The sequence below is a fragment of the Salmo salar genome, chromosome 07 (genome assembly GCF_965601325.2).
Source record: "Salmo salar chromosome 07, fSalSal1, whole genome shotgun sequence".
Lineage (NCBI taxonomy): Eukaryota > Metazoa > Chordata > Actinopteri > Salmoniformes > Salmonidae > Salmo > Salmo salar.
Window position 1 is genome coordinate 17,939,441 of NC_138297.1, and position 20,955 is coordinate 17,960,395.

At 45.3% G+C, this 20,955-nt stretch overlaps 1 protein-coding gene across 2 annotated transcripts in view; it reads right to left on the bottom strand.

The window, feature by feature from the left end:
• The window catches only part of LOC106608658 (protein Dok-7), a 44,383-nt gene that overhangs the window by 20,807 nt on the left and 2,621 nt on the right, over positions 1-20,955 (bottom strand). For both annotated transcript variants that reach the window (XM_014206749.3, XM_045721588.2), the window contains exons 3-7: positions 16,351-16,581; positions 12,594-12,794; positions 6,593-6,712; positions 1,897-2,001; positions 562-1,370 (exon numbers count right to left, since the gene is read on the bottom strand). In XM_014206749.3, the coding sequence (XP_014062224.1) occupies positions 562-1,370; positions 1,897-2,001; positions 6,593-6,712; positions 12,594-12,794; positions 16,351-16,581 (1,466 nt within the window). The remainder of the gene's footprint in view (positions 1-561; positions 1,371-1,896; positions 2,002-6,592; positions 6,713-12,593; positions 12,795-16,350; positions 16,582-20,955) is intronic.

A 20,955-nucleotide genomic window follows, 5' to 3' on the forward strand; every position in this document is an offset into this window, starting at 1 on the left:
CTACATGTAGTTTACTACTCCCCAACACTGAGTAGAGCGCAGACAGACAGGCAGCAAGATTATTAATGTTCCAACACCAATTGCTGTGAGATAGATTTCACACAAAGGGACGCATTGACAACTATAGCCGGCAACAGATGATACCAAGATGACAAGGGTTTACTCACAGTCGAGCAAGCTGTTATAAAGTGAAGTCTAATCAAAAGCAGCTGACAGTATTTTTGTAGTTTGGTAGTTGGTACTCATGAGAAAAACAAAGCAACTCTGAAGAAACTAAACATTTTGGTACAAACTGTGTCAATCTGATGATAATAAAAGTGAGACAAACCAGTGGAATACAGTCAATTGGATTAAGATAAACATGTTTTTCTTTTTTAACACTTTTCATCCATAGATTAATAAAAGTGACCAGGGGAGCATCTCAATTGTATTTCCTTGATTCCTTGTGTCCTCTCAAAACACATTGGAGATGAGGATCCTAAGTTTCTCCAATAGGTTTTGAGAAGGAAGCGAGGAGAGAGGACACAAGGAATAAAGAAGATTCACCCCAGCTCTCTGTACCTTGAATCCTCCACAGGTGGGGCAGATAGTGAGGAGGGTTTTGGAGGCAGTGGGTTGGGAACTACTGCAGACCTGACAGGACTCTGGGTGTTTTCTGTCACTAGGGGGCACCACCCTTCTTTTACTCTCCTCAGAGTGGCTCTGCAGGAGCTCTGTGGTGGAGCGCCTGGCAACATTGTCCGAGAGACCCCCGGGAGGAGCATCTTTCCCCTCCTGTGATGACTCACATAATGGGGGTGAACTGGCCACCTGGTCCATAGGTGTTGTGGAGGTATCCTGCCCCCTGGCCCCTCCTGTTCCCCCCTGCAGTAGAGTTCGGGGGGTGTCATAGATGTACCTCAGTGAGGTGGGTACCTGGTACTCATGTCCTGGCGCATGGGGACAGATACAGGGGGCCAGGTCTAGAGACAGGTGAGGGGGCAGGCTGAGCAGGGAGCCAAAGTCGTCCCCCCCAGGGCCAATGTCCAGGCTACCCACGTAGGAGGAGAAACTCCCAGAGTAGGAGGAGTGGCTTCCTGTGGCGATGCCGCTGTCGGACGAGCTCTGGCGACCAATCTCCTGCAGCTGCCGGGACCGAGGGGTCTTGGCTACTACACGGGCTCCACCCACCTGGCTGGCGGACGGTTTCTCCTTGGCCTGTAACTGGCCAATGATGGTCTCTGTGCAGGCAGAGCTTGTTGTGACAGGCTCAGTCCAAATGGCCAGCCGGCTGCCGACGATGGAGTCTGATTGGCTGGTGTCGGAGGTGTGAGAGGAGCCTGATATGCTGCAGTCGTCTCCCGCCACAGACAGACCATATCTGGAGGAAGCTGCCAAAACAACATAAGAAAACACATTATTTATTCTTTAAAAACAAAACTATTACTTATATACCGTATCTACACAACACATTGAGGCACTACATCAATTAAACATAACATCAGATTATCCAAAAGAAGTTTCCTCAGTCAATTGTCTGACTGGTATTCACAGCCATAATACTCACAATAAATCAACAACATAATAAATATGACGCTATAGAAATGTACTTTTAGAAGGTTACTTTAAAGCAACAAGCACCATTACTGGGAAACGCATCATTTTCCATGGATTAGTCATGGAGAATAATAACACTAACACTAGTACACGTTACATATGTTAGAGTGGCGGTACTTCCTGAAGTTTGTTTAAAGTGAAAGGAAGTGAGGTCTGTTTATGAAACTAAAGGTTGGTGTTTTCCTAGTGTTGTCGAGGGAAGATAAATGGTGGAGTGGCAGTGGAGGCTGGTGGAGATATTAAATTGGAGGACGGGATCATTGTAATGGCTGGAATAGAATAAACGAAGAGATACAGCACCTGTGCTGCTCTGGTGAGACAGCATGTTGAGTCGTTTCTCCAACTCCTGGGCCTCATGGTTCACCCTCTTCTCAGAGTAGGCCTGGCTAGCGACAGCGTTGGTGTCTGTCAGAGTGAAACACACAACAGTGTTCATTTTATTTTACCTGTATTTTACCAGGAGTCAACAGTCAACAACAATACGTAGTATCAATAACACACTAATACAATGATGAACTGAGCTGCAGGATAGGAAAGAAACTGCTTAGGGAAGTCACCATGAGGCCGTTGGTGATTTTAAAACAACAGAGTTCAATGGCTTTGATGAGAGAAAATTGAGGATGGATCAACAACATTGTAGTGACTCCACAATAATGACCTAAAAGACAGAGAGAAAAGTAGAATAAAAGTATACAGAATCAAAATATGCAAAACGTATCATCCCCAGCTTCCAATTGGCTCATTCAACCCCCATCCTCTCCCCTGTAACTATTCCCCAGGTCGTTGCTGCAAATGAGAATGTGTTCTCAGTCAACAAGGCACTAAAGTAATACTGAAAAAGAACACTGCTTACACCAGACACTGGGAGAGGAATTCACCTTTCAGCAGGACAATAACCTACAACACAAAGCCAAATCTACACCGGAGTTGCTTACCAAGAAGACAGTGAACGTTCCTGAGTGAACAGTTTTGACTTAAAATCTGCTTGCAAATCTATGGAAAGACTTGAAGATTGCTGTCTATCCATGATCCCCAACACTTTTACAGAGCTTGAAGAATTTTGAAAAGAATAATGGGCAAATATTGCACAGTCCAAGTGTGCAAAGCTCTTACGAGACTTACCCAAAAAGACTGACAGCTGTAATCACTGCCAAAGGGGTTTCTAACTTCTATTGACTCAGGGGTGTGAATTCTTAACTAATCAAGGTGTTTTATTTTTCGTTCATCTTTTTTTTATTTCTTTTTCTTGCAATTTGATATTACAGAGTATTTAGTGTAAATAGTTGATAAAAAAATATGATTAAATAAATTTTTATCCCACTTTGTAACACAAATCCAAGCGGCTCTGGCACCCCAATGGTGGAACAAGCTCCCTCACGACGCCAGGACAGCGGAGTCAATCACCACCTTCCGGAGACACCTGAAACCCCACCTCTTCAAGGAATACCTGGGATAGGATAAAGTAATCCTTCTAACCCCCCCCTTATAAGATTTAGATGCACTATTGTAAAGTGGTTGTTCCACTGGATATTATAGGTGAATGCACCAATTTGTAAGTCGCTCTGGATAAGAGCGTCTGCTAAATGACTAAAATGTAAAATGTAATGTAATGGGTGTAGTCTTTCTATATGCACTTTAGGCCTACGTTAACCTGATTTTAACACTGAAAAGGCTTTTTCTAAACTAAACTAAAATATCCATCTGACATTGTTACATATACCATGACATTTCGAGTTATTAATTTAATAAAACAACAAACTTTACTATGTAGTTTTTATGGCGTGATGGTGCACCCCATAGAAAGACTGGCAGCCGTCACATGTGTAGCTTGTTGTTTATGCTGGCCAATCAAAGCGGCAAAGAGGCTCAACATGTAGCAAGTGGAGTGAGAGTTCACTAATGCAATGCAAGACGGAATAAAATGACGGATTTAAAAGTTAGCGAAATGAGAAGGAGTAGGCTACAACGAGCCTTTTATCTGAATGGGGTTGGTGAGAAAGAACAACATGTGACCTCAATTTGCCTAGCTAGCTAGCTTCTCTGGGCTACATTTACATAAACATTTTAGTCATTTAGCAGACACTCTTATCCAGAGCGACTTAAGGTTAATGCATTCATTTTAAGATAGCTAGGTGGGACAACCTCATACCACAGTCATAGTAAGTAAATTATTCCTCAATAAAGTAGCTATCAGAGCTAGTAAGGTGGTCAAAGAAGTCAAGTGTGGGTGTTAGTTCATGAAGGGGGGGGGGGGGGGGGGGGGTCGGAGTGAGAAGGAGATGCGAGGCTGGGTGCTGTGGGATTATTTAAGATACTCTTTGAAGAGGTAGGATTTCAGTTGTTTTCCGAAGATAGGCAGGGTCTCTGCTGGTTCCACCATTGGGCTGCCAGAACAGAGAAGAGCTTGGACCGGGCTGGATAAAACAGAAAGGTATTACCTGAACGTTCTCAATAAGAACACTCATTTCTGTTTCCTGTTGCAAAACATTTTGCTACGGTGTGCCCTCTATCTGTGAGGGTGAGAACGCCAGGCCTTTAGAGGGCTAATAGAGAACAGAGTCACATGGGAACACCTTGCTGTTTATGCAACACTACATGTGTTTATTAATAGCACTGCTTGCCACGTGGCCTCTGTGGTACACGCGACGGATTGTTAATACCGCGGCCAGGATCTTATAGAAGTTACCTTAGTCCTAACCCAAGATCAGCTGTTATTGCTAAGTTACATTGATTTCCTGGTCAACCCATATTTTTGAAAGGGTGCTTCCCAAGGGTCATTGTCATTTTGGTTGTGCAAGTAGAGTGCAAAATGACATACAAATGGCAAAGGACTACCACAAGAATTTCAATATGTTATCTAGCTGTTAATGAATGGACTGTAATAACTGACATCTGCTTCAGCTTCTTGTTAACAACCGTGTTCCCTTGCACGAGAAGGGACAGTGGTGTTTACAGAAGAGTAAGGAGACTAGACACACAGATTGAGAGAGAGAGAGAGAGAGAGAGAGAGAGTATAATTACTCAAGAAAGAGGGGAAGACAGAGGAAGGAACAGATTGAAGGGGAGAGAGGAAGAAATAACACAACAAGATGGAGGACGGCAATGAGAGAGAAAGAGAGAGAGAGAGCGAGAGAGAGAGAGAGAGAGAGAGAGAGAAAGGAACAGAGTGTATGTACACAGAGTGTGTGTGAGAGAGAGGCACCGAGTTTGTGATGGTGGGGGGGTACAGGGGACACTGGAATCATGGGGATGAGGTTACACACATGCTCAGAGTGATTAGAAGGGTTTGGTGTGCTCTGTTTGTGTGAACTGTGACTATGACCCCCCCCGCTTTCCCTCTGACATCGTCTCCTGTATTTATTCTACTACGCACTACAATAATAGAAAATTAGTTCAAGGCCTGATTGGGCGAGGGGGATGTATGAACCCAGGAATACCCACACAGCAAATTCACCAGTGTTACCTAGTGTTGATTTTTCAGTGTAACATTTCTAGTGTTAATTCAGCTGTTTAATTAACTCTGTAAGTGTTAAATTAGCACTCATTGGTGTAAAATATCCTGTGTTGGTGTTAATAACCAGTGTTAATCCAAAACCACACCCCTCATTAACACATTTCCCATTATGTTTCTTTCAGTGTCTATGTTTTGTATGTATATTGATTGATTAAATACATTTTATGCTAGTCAAATATAAATAACATCAATTCTTCTAAACTAATCCAATCTGTTACTTGGACTTATTGCACCTGTTAATGAAATGATTGTTCCAGTTAAGATGTTTTAGGTAGTCTAATATCTTAGTCTTCCTAACCCGGAAATCATTCTGAATGTAGGTTGCGGGTGAATAAAAATTCCAAACGTTGGATATCCCCACTCTGGCTGTATTCCAACAGAAAGTACACATCACTTTGCAAGCCAGCATAATGTGACTTGCAGGCCTGATGTGGCTTGTAAACCATACGTTTCAGGCCACTGTATTAGGTTGAAACTAGGTCCTCAAAATAAGGCCTTATGAAATATGTGTTGTATTGTGTTAAATCATTTAATATGAATGATAACATATTTGTTTAGGATTTCACTTGGTGAAGGCCACGGGACTGAAAATGGATGAATACAACAACCATGTACAGTATCTGTCACTAACAAAAACAGTTATGGGTGGTAAGTCTACTATTCACTTGAAAGGCAAGACACTCTGGGAAATATGCAAATAAGGCTTTACACTAAGCAATGTGTTAATTTAACACTGAAATTGTGGACCCTTATAGACACTGGACCAGTGTTAAATGTAACACTCTCAGTGTTGATTTAACACTGGAGAATTTGCCACAGCTGCAGCGCACACCCTAACCTCTACCGTACCTCTCTCACGATGCGACAGAGCATTCAGAGGTGACTGGATTTAATTTGTTGCTATAGTTACAGTTAGTACAGTGGTTATCCTATTACATATGTATAAGGTGGTCCCGTTGTATATGCTGCTTATGGTACAGTTAGTTCAGTGGTTATCTTATTATATTCACTATTATTACAGTCTGTACCCAGCTAATCCAATTAAGTATAAAACAGCTGTCAGTCATCATTCTGTTGGATCAGAGTACATTGCATGGAATCCATGGGACTCAATGGAAGTGGCTGCATTCCAGAAAGCACATGGGATGGACCCCTTTTATAGAGAGGATAAATCCCACTGGAAGTATGTCTCGAAGAACACTTGTTTTGATTAAGACGGTAAGTGTTCAATTTAAGTGTTTGCCAACTCAGAAGGCGAAAAGGCAATGGATACTCTACATCTATATACCTTATCTCAGAATGACCTTGATGGATACATTTCATCCATCCCCATTTAAATTGCCCAGAAATTTGATAAAAATACCCCCAGCTGCCATATGTCCTGTACACCACCCTGGTCGGTCTGTGCTTGTTTAGGCAAGCCGTATATCTAGCCGTGACAACCTTCATACCTACGCATCAGTAAACACCTTTGGTACTGACCTGGCAGGACTGGCCGAAGTCCAAAAGGGACTCTGCTGGGGGAGATGCCTCTGACGATGCAGTCGAATAGAAAGCTGATCTGCTCACCCTCCATGGACGATAGGAAGAAGACGCCAGCCCCTGTAGGAAACACACAGAGACAGACGGCTTAATGTCACATTCCACTCTTTAGATTGTGGTGAATGTTTCACTACACCCGTCTGGGTCAATTATAAATGGATGGAAGTAGAGTGCAGTGATGCATCTTTGTACTGGCCAGTTGGCTCACAAGCATAGCAATTGCTAGCACCCATTAATTTTGTTTGCAGACTGAATGGACATGATTCTGGATTGTCAACCAGACAATTGTTGTCCATTTCAACTTAGCCAGATAGTGAAATAAGAGCAACCTTGAACTTTCATAGATATAAAAAAAACGCTGAAGTTAGATTATGTTAACCAACTACATTCTAGAATATGTACATAAGCTACGGCTAAATAAAGCCTCACACAACACAAATGAACTGTAAAAATGTCAATCTCTGATATACAGCTCCGGTCACTCAAAATGTCCAATTCGAAGCGTAAAGTTGGTATAGGTTGAGAAGGTGTTAGGGTTAATGGGTCAGGAGTTATTTGCCTTCTCCGCTAACAACCAAGGCTGCTAACCATCACCCCCAAGCCTTAGACACACCAGGGAGGTCACCAAGAGGGTCCTTCTGTCACTTGGTCCTGAGACCACCCACCACAGAGCTGGCCCCCTTCACATTCTTTAGATGCCACCGACCCTAAGAAGAGGTCAGAGGTTAGCAGCTAAGACCACTCAGACGTCTACACTGAGGGGACTCAAGAAGCATGTTACAACATCTCCTGTCTGCAGTCATCTGTTGTCATCTGTCATCCTGTTCTGAGTAAAATGGCTAATTCACAAGGTTAATTAACAATCTGACTTGAGAATAATTTACAGTATTCATGGATTCTCAATAGCTGCAATGTCTACTACTGCACCTATGTATTGATTTATGTCAGTACCTGGGTGGAAAGTAATCCATCATTGTTCACCTGAAGTATGAATGGCGCTTTGAGGACAACGCAAGGCTCTGGCTACAACAACAACAAGCAACAAGTGAAATAACATACTTCCTGAATGATGACATCATGAAAAGCCTTCAACAAAGCTAAGCAGCACATCTTGCACACTCCCCACCCTAACGTAATGAACCCCTCCACTTCTGCCTTATAGAGTCCGAATCATAGGACCAAACCAAGGCTCAGCCATTTGCTGGGGGGATAGGGTTTTAGACTAGTATGTAAGTAAACTCTAAGCTCTGCGGTGAAGCAATGAGAGTCAATTTTGGGTCTCTTATTTTTACCCAGGATCAGTAGCAGTTGACAGTCGTCCAAGCAGCAGGCAGGGTTGGGGAGTAACATATTACGTTTTTTTTTTACTGTAATCTGTTACATTACCAGCAGAAATATTGTAATCAGATTGCAGATCCTTTTGAAAAACTTGATTACTTCTAGGATTACTTTTAAATTCAGAAAGGATGTTTGCCCCCAAAAAATTTGACACCTTTCTGTTTTCTCAATGACATTCAAATCAGCATTGAAAAAAGTTGAAAATTTAAGTTTGTTCTGCCTGAGCGAGTCTGACCACAAGACCACTATGATGACACCAAATGCATTTTGATAGATCGCGAGAAAATAGCAGGAATACTAGTCTTTTGTATGCTACAGTCGAAGCTATGTCTTCCAATGGTGCGACTGCTGTCGGCATCCAAAGATTATCCAATTTGAATAAACGCTTGAAGGTAAGGATGTAGCCTTCCGGCGATACGGAAATCAATTAGGTCTATTATAGGCTACATAGGCCATTAATGTGAATCACACTGATGCTCTGCTATTGTTTTGGATGCTTTTCAGAAATGTTTTTCTGTATTTAAACCCAATAATGGTTGAACTGAAGTAGTTTAAACTGCCTATCAATCATTGTTTTTGTGACAAAGAAACAAATCGGAAGCAAACAGAGCAAAACAAGAGTTTCTATTGGGTAAATTCAGGTAGGTTCCTCCCCGTTCCGTTCTGTTTGATTCCGTTTAAGAAATGTTTGCACCAGAATCGATGTAATGAAGTTGACAGCCAGTGAAAAATGTGCTCTTGTGACAGCTGCATCGTGCGGATCCCAGCCTATGGAATAAAAGTTTGAGTTCCTCCCTTCTAAACTCCCCCGTTATGTTGTGCTCCATACGAGTTCAATTTAAGATGACCATGAGTGGGGCTTTTAATGCTCAATTTAATTCGTGCTAGTTTAAAAAAAATCTATTGGCCTAACGGACACATGGTCAAACTTTGACACTTTTGATAGACTTAAACAGCTGCAAGTTATGGAAATATTAACGTTTCACCTACAAAAACGTAAACAATAGGCCAATAGCAAATGTAGCCAATGGAATTTTTCAGGCAGAACTGGGTGATTTCCGCTAGATGGGCCAAGTCAAAATTTGCTATATTGTAAACATTTATGGGGGGGAAAAAGTGCTTTTTGGTCTTAATTTGAGGTTAGGGCTAGGCGTTAGGGTTAGTACTGTGGTTAAATTTAGGGTTAATTTATCCTTAATCCGAAAATGTGTTTTGCATCGCCGTGTGCCTACCAAATTTTGTAACAATGCGGAGAACTCCATACAGCTCCGCATTGACATGATTGGTTGACGGTAGATGGGGGCGGGAGGTCCTGTATAAACACAAACTCACTTCCTTGACAATTTCCTTCCCAATAGCTCTGCGCTGCCCTGCGAAGTGCAATAAGTATGAATGCCCTGACTTCTGCAGATGCCGTATCACTGTAGATGCTGCACGGCCAATGTAGACGTCAGATTGACCATGCAGCGGCGTTTAAGAGGAAAGTAAAAGTAACTGAAAGTAATCCGATTACGTTACTGAGTTTGGGTAATCCAAAGGGTATGTTACTGATTACAATTTTGGACAGGTGTATTTAACTAACAGAACAAACGGATTACATGTAGAAAGTAACCTGGCCCACCCTGGCAGCGACCATTAACTGACACCAGCAGCAGTAGATGAAAGCACTGAATGAGCACTGAGTAACTAGTAACTGTTACGGGTTACATTTAGAAAGGAACCTAGCTAACCCTGGCAGCGGCCATTAACTGACACCAGCAGCAGTAGATGAAAGCACTGAATGAGCACTGAGTAACTAGTAACTGTTACGGGTTACATTTAGAAAGGAACCTACCCAACACTGAATGAGCACTGAGTAACTAGTAACTGTAATAGGTTAGATTTAGAAAGAAACTACCCAGCACTGAATGAGCAGTGAATCATATAGGAACACACTTATTAATGTATATCTGCGTTCAGACGGCCTTGTCCCTGCTCTTTAAAATCATTATAAAAGCCCTGTATTCCTCAATGGAAGTATCCTTCGTTTTGAGGTCTCTTTGGTAAGCTGCTGTCCAGTGCAGACTGTCTGTAGACTGGTCTGGACAGACTGATCTGATCTACAGACTTTGAACAGACATTAGCTTCCAGCTACATAAAAAGCAGTAAGAATATTTCCTCTCTCATTATACTGTAGTTTTGTTATCCATCCCCGTTCCCATTGTCATAACATGGCTTTGAAACATCTCAGTTTTGATATTTGACAATCCCTGGGAGTTGTTTTAGACAGACTTTGAGCCTGGCCTTAGAGATAGTCTACATGGGAAAGACTGAAGAGGCCAGTTCACCACCAGACACCATGCAGCAACGTTACCCCCCAGCCAGAGGTCCAGTAACACTGTCGCCCCACTTCTCCATCTGCTGTGGATAAACTGTGCTGCGTCAACGTATCTCTGGAATGCATGCCCTTCGCGACACTTAAACATTCAGACGCGCCCATGTATAGATCCCGTGTACACACACACACATTTTTCCCATCTTTGAAAAAGGGATGTGCTTCCCTTTTATTTATGACGCATGGATTGGAAAACTCTCCCCGAATGTGACCTTCACGATATTAAGTTGCACCTCTAGCCGAAGATTGAATGGAGCTAAATGAATCACGGATCACATACTGGAGTCTCCTGTTTCCAGTTCATCGTGTGTATTAATATTACTCTGATGTCTTCAGCTTTGCGTTCCTGTCTGTGTCCACTACAGGTGTTGACACGCGTCCTTTCCACCTTTAACGGTTTAGAGTCTATTCCAGGATGTAAACTGCAAAATACCATATCACAATCACATACACATGTTACGGCCATGGAAATAAACTTAACGTGCTCTCTGCTCAAGTATGACTTCATTGACTTTATATTTAGAGATTAAGTTTTGCTGGACCAAGGCTAAATGAGATTGGATTTCTATTCAAAGCTTGCAAGCTTTGTGAAAATCGGCCATGACAACAAGTACTTTATTTCATGTCGTCTACCCAAGTTACAAAAGCAGATGTTTATACGTCTGATCCATCTTGTCTGACGACTCAAACTGAATTCTTCCGCTGTTCTATGTTCACTACATACTTCAGTCTGAGACTGCCATCGTTGAAGTCGTTTGTGGTGAAGTCAAAATGAGAAGTCATCAGCGATTGGATCATCTCTAACCAATCAGAGTATCAAAGCCAAAGACGCATTTTCAAATGCCGCTTTACCCACGTGTGTTCTTGCCCACCCAACCCATCGATTTTTGGGACCAATCAAACGGTCTAGAATGGATTTCCATCCTAGAAATCATCAGTTCCCGACTCATTGCGGTGAGATGAAACTAACATGCAAAGAGCTATTTTTATGATTCTGTGTCTCGTCAAACACCACTGAGCATATTTAATGTAAGTCTGGCCCCAAGTATGAGTCATAAAAATTAAGAAACATCCAGCAACTCTGTTTACCACTCTCAGTAGTCATAGTCCCGACACTAATGTTCTCCGCCTGAATGATGCCATTTGGCACGCTGTTCCTACAGGGTAGACGACTCAGAGAGAGAAAAAAAGGAAAATGTAATGATCTAAACCCACTGAATGCCAAACTCATCTTTCATGCTCTCAGTGATGAGATAAATCCCAGAAACATGTAAATTAGATAAACTTGTGGAGTGAGACAAGCTGCTGAAAGCACATGCCAACATACGCTCCATGTGAACATGAAACACATTTTGTAAACAGTGGTACTGAAGTCTAGTAACCAAAGTAAGTGAAAAATAAAACTTGGCAAAAGCTTGGATATATCGTTTGAATTAACTTCTGTAGTTGTCCACTCAATAAAATCAAGTTTAGTCCCAAAGGTCACCATAAATAATAGCCATCATATACAGGTAACTGACAAAATAAAGGAATCACTTGAGTAAATGAGGGATACATAGTATATTGAAAGCAGATGCTGCCACACAGGTGCGGTTTCTGAGTATATTAAGCCATTAACATCCCACCATGCTTAGGGTCATGTATAAAAAGTGTTTCCCACCACCATCGACAAAACACCAAATTATGGAATTTCTCATGGAAGAATGGTGTCACATCCCTCCAATAGTGTTCCAGACACTTGTAGTATCTATGTCAAGGTGCATTGAAGCTTTCCTGGCGGCTCGTAGTGGCCAAATTCCTTATTACGACACTTAAATGTTGGTGTTTCCTTTATTTTGGCAGTTACCTGTATAACCCACAGATCATTCCTTAATGCCACATTCACCTTGAATTTGAATCTATCAAAGATCAACTGTGGGGTCTGATTTCCTGTTGTTATGTACTGTATTGGATTAGCATTCTTATGACCAAACAGAAACAGACGCTTTATTAGTTCCATGATACTTCATCAGATCATATAGTCATAGAAGTTTGTTCCAGTTCCTAAAAAAACAGTCCAAGACTAATTTTATAGGCCATTGGGCTTAGATTTAAAGGATCCATCTGCTAAAGCCTAATGTCAAACTGGAAATCCAATGACAATGCCATTCTTCATTTTCGTGACACAATATGAGAGCACAATGGTTAGTAGCCGTAGCACAACAACAACAGCGACATCAATCAACTCACAGTAGCCGCATCGCGTCCCCCCCTCAAAGACGAAGCCGTTTGGTACAGGCCCATATCTGCGCAGGTCTGGAAGGTTCCACTGGCCGATGATAACGGGGAGAATGTCCCTGACCAGGACCAATAGGTTGTTACACAAGTGAAGGGTCGCAGGCCCGCTCTCTAACATGGTGCCTGGTAAGATACCAACACTAAACCTGTGGACTGGACAGAGAAGAAGAGAAGTTGAAAACCAGTTAAACAAAATACAATAAAAACAAATAATTGATTTAATCAAAACATATCACTCCCTCGACACAAATAATTGTTTTATTGGTAGCCAATAACTGAAAAAGGGATAGAAATAACAATTTCATCCTAAACATTATTGCTCCAGTATGGCTTTGATTTAACTGTATAGTAAAAAAGGAAAACAGTGAGTGCATTGAGAGTGAGATTGGTAAGCTGAACAGAGTAGAGCTCAGATCTGAAGCCCAAATGTAATCAATCAGAGCTTGTCACAAACACCAATGTAATTGACTCAATATTTTTGCTAATGAGCAACACAAGAGGAACAGCAGGCCTGGTCAGGGTAGGAACCTGTGTTGTCTGTTTATCTGTTTTATAAATGTTTTAAGTGTGTGTGTGTGTGTGTGTGTGTGCGTGTGCGTGTGTGTGCGTGTGTGTGCGTGTGTGTGTGTGTGTGTGTAGACTGGGTGTTTTGTGTATGTGAATTGTAAGTGCTTGAGAAACAGTGTGTGAGTATGTGTACAAGTGGGAGTTCCTCGATACCAAGCAGGAACTACATTAAAATACATGAGTGATGCCAGTGAGTAAACTCTGTTAGAAGAGAGATTGATGGCGCCAAAGATGAGAAAATGTCAGCCAGTCCCGGCGTGTCATCGCTCAGTTTGAGAAAGATTCATGGGGTGTCACAAATCACAACAAAAGCGCTGGCACACAGCGGCCCTCAGCCACAGGCTGGCAGGTGACATTTCTGCGTGCCTGGCCACAAGTCAGCAAGACGGTGGGTTGAGCACACCTCCAATCACATCGACAGGGCTGTAGTGGAGCGGGTCGAGAGCTTCAAGTTCCTCGTGTCCACATCACTAAGGGTCTATCATGGTCTACACACACCGACACAGTTGTGAATAGGGCACGACAACGCCACTTCCCCCTCAGGAGGCTGAAAAGATTTGTCACGGGCCCTCAAATCCTCAAAAAGTTCCACAGCTGCACCATTGAAAGCATCTTGACTGGCTGCATCACTGCTTGGTATGGCAAATGCTTGGCCATAGACTGTTCTCTCTGCTACCGCACGGCAAGCGGCATCAATACACCAAGTCTGGAACCAGCAGGACCCTGAACAGCTTCCACCCCCAAGCTAGTTAGTTAAATAGTTAACTTAATAGCTACCCGGACTATCTGTATTGATCCTTTTTGCACAAAAGTTTTTTACCCATCATATAGACATACTGTTCATTATCTGTCACTTCACAATTTATTTTATTGACATTGTGGCATTGTATTGTGACAAAACTGCACATTTAAGAGTGGCCTTTTATTGTCCCCAGCACAAGGTGCACCTGTATAATGATCATTCTGTTTAATCAGCTTCTTGATACACTGTATATACAAAAGTATGTGGACATCCCTTCAAATGAGTGGATTTGGCTATTTCAGCCACGTCTGTTGCTGACAGACGAGCACCCAGCCATGCAATCTCCATAGACAAACATTGGCAGTAGAATGCCTTACTGAAGAGCTCAGTGACTTTCAATGTGGCACCGTCATAGGATGCCATCTTTCCAATAAGCCAGTTTAGCAAATTTCTGCCCTGCTTAAGCTGCCCCGGTAAACTGTAAGTGCTGTTATTGTGAAGTGAAAACTTCTACGAGCAACAACATCCCCGCCACGAATTGGTAAGCCATACAAACTCACAGAACGGGACCGCCGAGTGTTGAAGCATGTAGCGCGTAAAAATCGTCTGTCTTTGGTTGCAACACTCACTACAAAGTTCCAAACTGCCTCTGGAAGCAACATCAGCACAAGAACTGTCCGTCGGGAGTTTCATGAAATGGGTTTCCATGGCCGAGCAGCCGCACACAAGCCTAAGATCACCATGCGCAATGCCATGCAACGTCTGGAGGGGTGTAAAGCTCGCCGCCATTGAACTCTGGAGCAGTGGAAACGCGTTCTCTGGAGTGATGAATGACGCTTCACCATCTGGCAGTGTGACGGTTGAATCTGGGTTTGGTAGATGCCAGGCGAACACTACCGGGCAGATTCAAAGCATAGTGCCTCTGTAAAGTTTGGTGGAGGAGGAATAATGGTCTCTGGTGCGGTTTTTTGTGGTTCGGGCTCGGCCCCTTAGTTCCAGTGAAGGGAAATCTTAACGTTACAGCACATAATTACATTCTAGACGATTCTGTGCTTCTAACTTTGTTGCAACAGTTTGGTCATGTAGTGTATCTACCTCAATTACCTCGTACCCCTGCACATCGACTCGGTACTGGTACCCCGTGTATATAAGTTGTCATTACTCATTGTGTATTTTATTATTGCATGTTTTACTTTTCTATTATTTCTCTATTTTCTTTCTCTCTGCATTGTTGGGAAGGGCCAGTAAATAAGCATTTCACTGTTAGTCTACACCTGTTGTTTACAAAGCATTTGTAAAGAATAAAGTGAAGAATAAAATTACATTTGATTTGATTTGACACTTCACACCAGAGCACGACAATTACCCCACTCACCCACAAACACACAGTAGAACACACACACTAGCATTTACATTGCACACACACACGCACACACACACACACACACAAGCACACAGACAAAGGGCAGCTGCAATATGTCCGCCTGACCATTCCAATTACACTCCACACAATAGATCAAATACATCAGATTTTTTTTACACTCATTTGTTCCACAACACAATTCAACTGGACTCTGTGGAGTCAATAAGAGTTCTACAAAATATAAATTGCCTTATTAAACTTCTACACCAAAATCAGAGCATAAAAATGTCAAAACACATATTAATGAATACATATTTCCGGATGTTGACAGGGATATGAATAGATACAACCAGTTATAACCCATTCCATGCTCAATCAGTCATCAAACTGACATCTAAAACACCTTACTGGTTACATTGAAATGATTTGGTTTGATGCACATGTTATGTAAATTCATATTGCACAACACTTGGGTGACCCAGAAGAGCACGTCAATGGAGAACACTGTCAACAAGGACCTACCCGTAAGACTGCCTGTTGCCTAGGCTGTAGTGTAGCAGATACCAATGTGCCAGGTCCAGCTAAAAACACGCTGATTTGACTCAACGCCTAACAGTTATACACATTACATACTACTTATGTAACAGCGTAGGTTCCGTCCCTCTCTTCGCCCCAACCCGGACTCGAACCAGGGACCCTTGCACACATCAACAACTGACACCCCACGAAGCATCGTTACCCATCGCGCCACAAAAGCCGTGGCCCTTTCAACGCAAGGGGAAACCCTACTTCAAGTCTCAGAGCGAGTGACGTCACCGATTGAAACGCTATTAGCGCGCACCACCACTAACTAACTAGCCATTTCACATCGGTTACACTTACATGGGCCCCCTGCAATAACCATCGGGCTGAAGGGGACACGGATGTCCAAGGCTAAAATCTACTACATGAGTTCAACTTATTACTTCACAAACTAATCCACATAGTACAAATATGGGGCACAAACAATGACTACCATAAAGCAGTGCATCTCCCACCTTCCCCCAGACTGTAGCGGATGCGGATGTCCCAGGCCAGCAGAGCCTCCTTTCCATCGAAGCCCAGCATGACAACCTGGCCCAGGCAGAGGATGACCAGCGTGTAGCCCACCCCCTCATAGGAGAGACATGTCTCCAGACCACAGATGTCCTCCAAGGTGACGCTGACCCTCTCCCGGTGGCCCTGGGCTTTATCCGACTTGTCTTTGTAGACCAGAAGTACCAAGCAGTCTGGGAAAATTGGGAGAGAAGAGAGAACATAAGGAAAAACTTAAGTTTCACAAAATTATGATGTATAAAATTGATGATCTATTACATTTGTATCCTACAACATAAAGGGTCAGTTTCCTGGACAGACTAAGATCATTCTTGGACTAAAAAGTGTGTTCAAAAGAAATATCCTTTGAAAGTGCTTTTTAGTCCAGGACTAGGCTTAATCTGTGTCCAGGAACTGTCACAACTTCCGCCGAAGTCGGCTCCTCTCCTTGTTCGGGCAGCGTTCGGCGGTCGACGTCACCTCCATTTTTCATGTCTTGTTCCCTGCACACCTGGTTTTCATTCCCCAATCAATTCATATGTATTTATTCCTCTGTTCCCCATCATGTCTTTGTGTAGGATTGTTTGTGTTACCTATATTTTGATATTGTTACGCGCATTACTTTTTGTCTATGTTCTGTGTTTTGGGCACATTTTATGTTATTTTTGTGCTGTCATTTTGACCGGAATAAAAAGTGCGCCTGTTCACTACTCTGCTCTCCTGCACCTGTGCCATGATGGATCGCATTGTCCAGACCATGGACCGCTGAGAGAGACAGGAAGTCTCTCCAGCGCCTCGACCAGCTCAACCGGGGTTATCTCTACCCGTCCCGTCCGGATCCAGCTCCAGTGGAATACGTCTCTCCCTTCCCAGGGAGTATGATGGGACGGCCGCACAGTGCCAGGGGTTCCTTTTACAACTGGACCTATACCTGGCCACTGTTCACCCAGCTCCCTCAAGAAGGGAGAGAGTATCCGCCCTCGTCTCATGCCTCTCGGAGAGAGCTCTGGAGTGGGAAAACGCCATGTGGGGAGAGGAAGACGCGGCGTTGGACCACTCCGAGGAGTTTACCCCCGTTTCCGGGCCATCTTTGACCATCCGCCCAAAGGTAGAGCGGCGGGTGAACGACTCTTCCATTTGTGGCAGGAGACGAGGAGCGCACAGGATTTGGCCACTGGAGCAGGATGGAACGACAGGGCCCTCATCGACCACTATCGATGCAGCTTACGTGAGGACGTCCGACTGGAGTTGGCCTGCAGGGATGCCACCACCACCTTTGACCAACTGGTGGATATGTCCATCCGGTTGGATAACCAGCTGGTCATCCGTGGACGTCCTGAGGGGGCTCTATCGGTTTCATCTCCCAGCACTCCCGCTCCGGTGCCCATAGAGTTGGGAGGGGCTGCACGTAGGGATGCTGGAGGAGGGGCCTTCACGTGCACCATCTGTGGCCGCAGAGGGGACACTGCCGGTCGGTGCCAGGTTGGTCCCTCTGGGAGTTGAGGCAGCAGGCAGGGCACTCTGACGTCACCCCAGGTGAGTATGCACCACTCTCATCCAGAGTCCTCTGTTGTCCACCTGTTTGTACCTATTTGTTTCCCTGAGTTCTCCCCACATTCCCAGCATAAGGCGCTCGTCAATTCAGGCGCAGCTGGGAATTTTATTGACAGAGCGTTAGCACTTAGTTTAGGGATCCCCATTATTCCTGTGGATAGACCTTTTCTGGTTCACACTCTGGATAGTCGACCATTAGGGTCCGGGCTAATCAGGGAGGCCACCATCTCCCTGGCCATGGAGACGCAGGGGGTTCACGATGAGAGAATCAGTCTCTTTCTCATTGACTCTACTGCGTTTCCCATGGTACTAGGCCTTCCCTGGTTGGCTCGTCATAACCCCACCATTTCCTGGCAACAGAGGGCTCTCACGGGGTGGTCGCGAGAGTTCTCAGGGAGGTGTGTAGGGGTTTCTGATGGTGCTACCACGGTGGAAAGTCCAGACCAGGTCTCCACCGTGCGCATTCCCCCAGAATATGCCGATTTGGCTCTCGCCTTCTGTAAGAAGAAGGCGACTCAATTACCACCCCATCGACGGGGGGGGTTGTGCGATAAATCTCCTGGTAGACGCTGCACTGCAGTGTATCCCCTGTCGCAAGTGGAAACGGTGGCTATGGAGACATATGTCTCCGAATCCCTGCGTCAGGGGTACATTCGGTCCTCCACTTCACCCGCCTCCTCGAGTTTATTTTTTGTGAAGAAGGATGGAGGTCTGCGCCAGTGCATTGATTATAGAGGTCTCAATCAAATCACAGTGAGGTACAGTTACCCGCTACCTCTTATCACCACGGCGATTTAGTCAATGCACAGGGTGCGCTTCTTCACTAAACTGGATCTCAGGAGTGCGTACAATCTGGTGCGTATCCAAGAGGGAGACGAGTGGAAGACGGCATTTAGTACCACTACAGGGCATTATGAGTGCCTCGTCATGCCGTACAGGTTGATGAATGCTCCATCAGTCTTCCAATCCTTTGTAGACAAGATTTTCAGGGACCTGCACGGGCAGGGTGTAGTGGTGTATATCGATGACATTCTGATATACTCCGCTACACGCGCCGAGCATATGTCTTTGGTGCGCAAGGTACTTGGACGACTGCTGGAGCATGACCTGTACGTCAAGGCTGAGAAATGCCTGTTCATTCAACAGTCCGTCTCCTTCCTAGGGTATCGCATTTCCACATCAGGGGTGGAGATGGAGAGTGACCGCATAGCAGCCATGCGTAATTGGCCGACTCCCACCACGGTAAAGGAGGTGCAGCAATTTTTAGGGTTTGCCAATTACTACCAGAGATTTATCTGGGGTTTTGGCCAGGTAGCTGCTCCCATTACCTCACAGCTGAAGGGGGGTCCTGTACATCTGCAATGGTCGGTTGAGTTGGACAGGGATTTTGGGCAGCTGAGAGCTCTGTTTACCTCGGCTCCCGTGCTGGCCCATCCGGATCCCTCTTTGGCATACATAGTGGAGATGGACGTGTCCGAGGCTGGGATCGGAGCCGTGCTCTCTCAGCGCTCGGGCACGCCACCGAAGCTCCGCCCCTGTGCTCTCTTCTCGAAGAAGCTCAGCCCGGCGGAGCGGAACTATGATGTGGGGGACCGGGAGCTGTTGGCTGTGGTTAAGGCTTTGAAGGCGTGGAGACATTGGCTTGAGGGGGCTAAACACCCTTTCCTCATCTGGACTGACCACCGCTACCTGGAGTACATCCGGGCAGCTAGGAGACTGAATCCTCGTCAGGCAAGGTGGGCCATGTTCTTTACCCGTTTTGTGTTTACCCTGTCCTACAGACCAGGTTCCCAGAATGTTAAGGCAGACGCACTGTCCCGGATGTATGACACAGAGGAGCGGCCCATGGATCAGACTCCCATTCTCCCGGCCTCCTGCCTGGTAACGCCGGTCGTGTGGGAGCTGGACGCGCACATTGAGTGGGCGTTGAGTACTGAACCCGCTCCACTCCAGTGTCCCGTCGGACTTCAGTACGTTCCGTCTGCTGTCCGTGACCAGTTGATCTATTGGGCCCACACATCACCCTCCTCTGGTCATCGGTCGGACGGTGCGCTGTCTGTCTGGGAAATACTGGTGGCCCACCTTAGCTCGGGACGTGAGGGTTTATGTTTCCTCCTGCTCGGTGTGCGCCCAGTGTAAGGCTCCTAGACACCTGCCCAGAGGTAAGCTACATCCCTTACCCGTTTCACAACGGCCTTGGTCACACCTGTCGGTTGATTTTCTAACGGATCTTCCTCCCTCACTGGGGAACACCACGATCTTGGTCGTTGTGGATCGTTTCTCTAAGTCCTGTCGTCTCCTCCATCTGCCCGGTCTCCCTACGGCCCTACAAACTGCGGAGGCCCTGTTTACACACGTCTTCTGTCACTACGGGGTACCTGAGGATATAGTGTCTGATCGGGGTCCCCAGTTCACTTCGAGAGTCTGGAGGGCGTTCATGGAACGTTTGGGGGTCTCGATCAGCCTTACCTCGGGTTTCCACCCCGAGAGTAATGGGCAGGTGGAGAGAGTGAATCAGGATGTGGGCAGGTTTCTGCGGCCCTATTGCCAGGACCGGCCAGGGGAGTGGGCGGCGTTTGTGCCCTGGGCAGAGATGGCGCAGAACTCGCTCCGCCACTCCTCCACAAACCTCTCCCCCTTTCAGTGTGTATTGGGGTACCAGCCGGTTCTGGCACCGTGGCATCGGAGTCAGACCGAGGCTCCTGCGGTGGACGAGTGGTTCAGACGCGCGGAGGAGACCTGGTCACCTCCAGCAGGCCGCGCTGCGCCAAAAGACCAGCGCGTACCGTCACCGCAGTGAGGCCCCGGTGTTCGCAGCAGGGGACAGGGTCTGGCTCTCGACCCGAAACCTGCCCCTCCGCCTGCCCTGCCGGAAGCTGGGCCCGCGGTTTGTGGGGCCATTCAAAGTCCTGAGGAGAGTGAACGAGGTATGTTACAGGTTACAGCTTCCCCCCGATTACCATATTAACCCCTCGTTCCATGTGTCTCTCCTCAGACTGGTGATGGCTGGTCCA